At 57.3% G+C, this 688-nt stretch overlaps 1 protein-coding gene across 1 annotated transcript; it reads right to left on the reverse strand.

The window, feature by feature from the left end:
- Window positions 1-160: 160 nt before the first annotated feature.
- On the reverse strand, window positions 161-672 carry PENARI_c158G04179 (uncharacterized protein; the record flags this gene model as incomplete). Its single annotated transcript, XM_022638041.1, has 2 exons — window positions 161-535; window positions 589-672. Coding segments are annotated over 2 exons (459 nt in total), but the record flags the coding sequence as incomplete, so codon positions are not given.
- Window positions 673-688: the final 16 nt, after the last annotated feature.

Here is a 688-nt window from a genome sequence, read left to right on the forward strand (position 1 = left end):
CACAGGGCTCATTGGCTGTGAGGGAGCACATTTTTACAGTCACAGGGCTCATTGGCTGTGAGGGAGCACATTTTTACAGTCACAGGGCTCATTGGCTGTGAGGGAGCACATTTTTACATACACAGGGCTCATTGGCTGTGAGGGAGCGCAAGTCTTACATCGCTGGGCTCGTGGCAGCGACAGCCGTGGTCACGGAAGCTCTGAAGTCCTTGGTTGCGCAGCTCTTCCCTGCGGAGGTCTTTGGTTGCGCAGCGCTCCCCTGCGAAGGTCTATGATTGCGCAGCTCTTCCCTGCGGAGGTCCTTGGTTGCGCAACGCTCCCCTGCGGAGTTCCTTGTTTTCGCAGCGCTCCCCTGCGGAGTTCCTTGTTCACGCAGTGCTCCCCTGCGGAGTTCCTTGTTTTCGCAGATGTCCCTGCGGAGACTCTTGGTGTCGCAGATGTCCCTGCGAGGCGCTTTGTTGACGCAGGACCTAAGCTGCGGAGAACTTGATAATGCAGCGGTCTCCTGCAGAGAACTTGGTAATGCAGCGGTCTCCTGCAGAGAACTTGTTAACGCAGCGGTCTCCTGCGGGTCTCACTTGTCATCACAGCGCCCCCCTGCGAGGTAGTCTTGTTGACGCAGCACCTCCCTGCGAGGATTATTGTTGACGCAGACCTATCCTGCGGGGTAGTCTTGTTTTCGCAGCAC

This window comes from Penicillium arizonense (genome assembly GCF_001773325.1).
Source record: "Penicillium arizonense strain CBS 141311 chromosome Unknown PENARI_contig158, whole genome shotgun sequence".
Classification (NCBI taxonomy): domain Eukaryota; kingdom Fungi; phylum Ascomycota; class Eurotiomycetes; order Eurotiales; family Aspergillaceae; genus Penicillium; species Penicillium arizonense.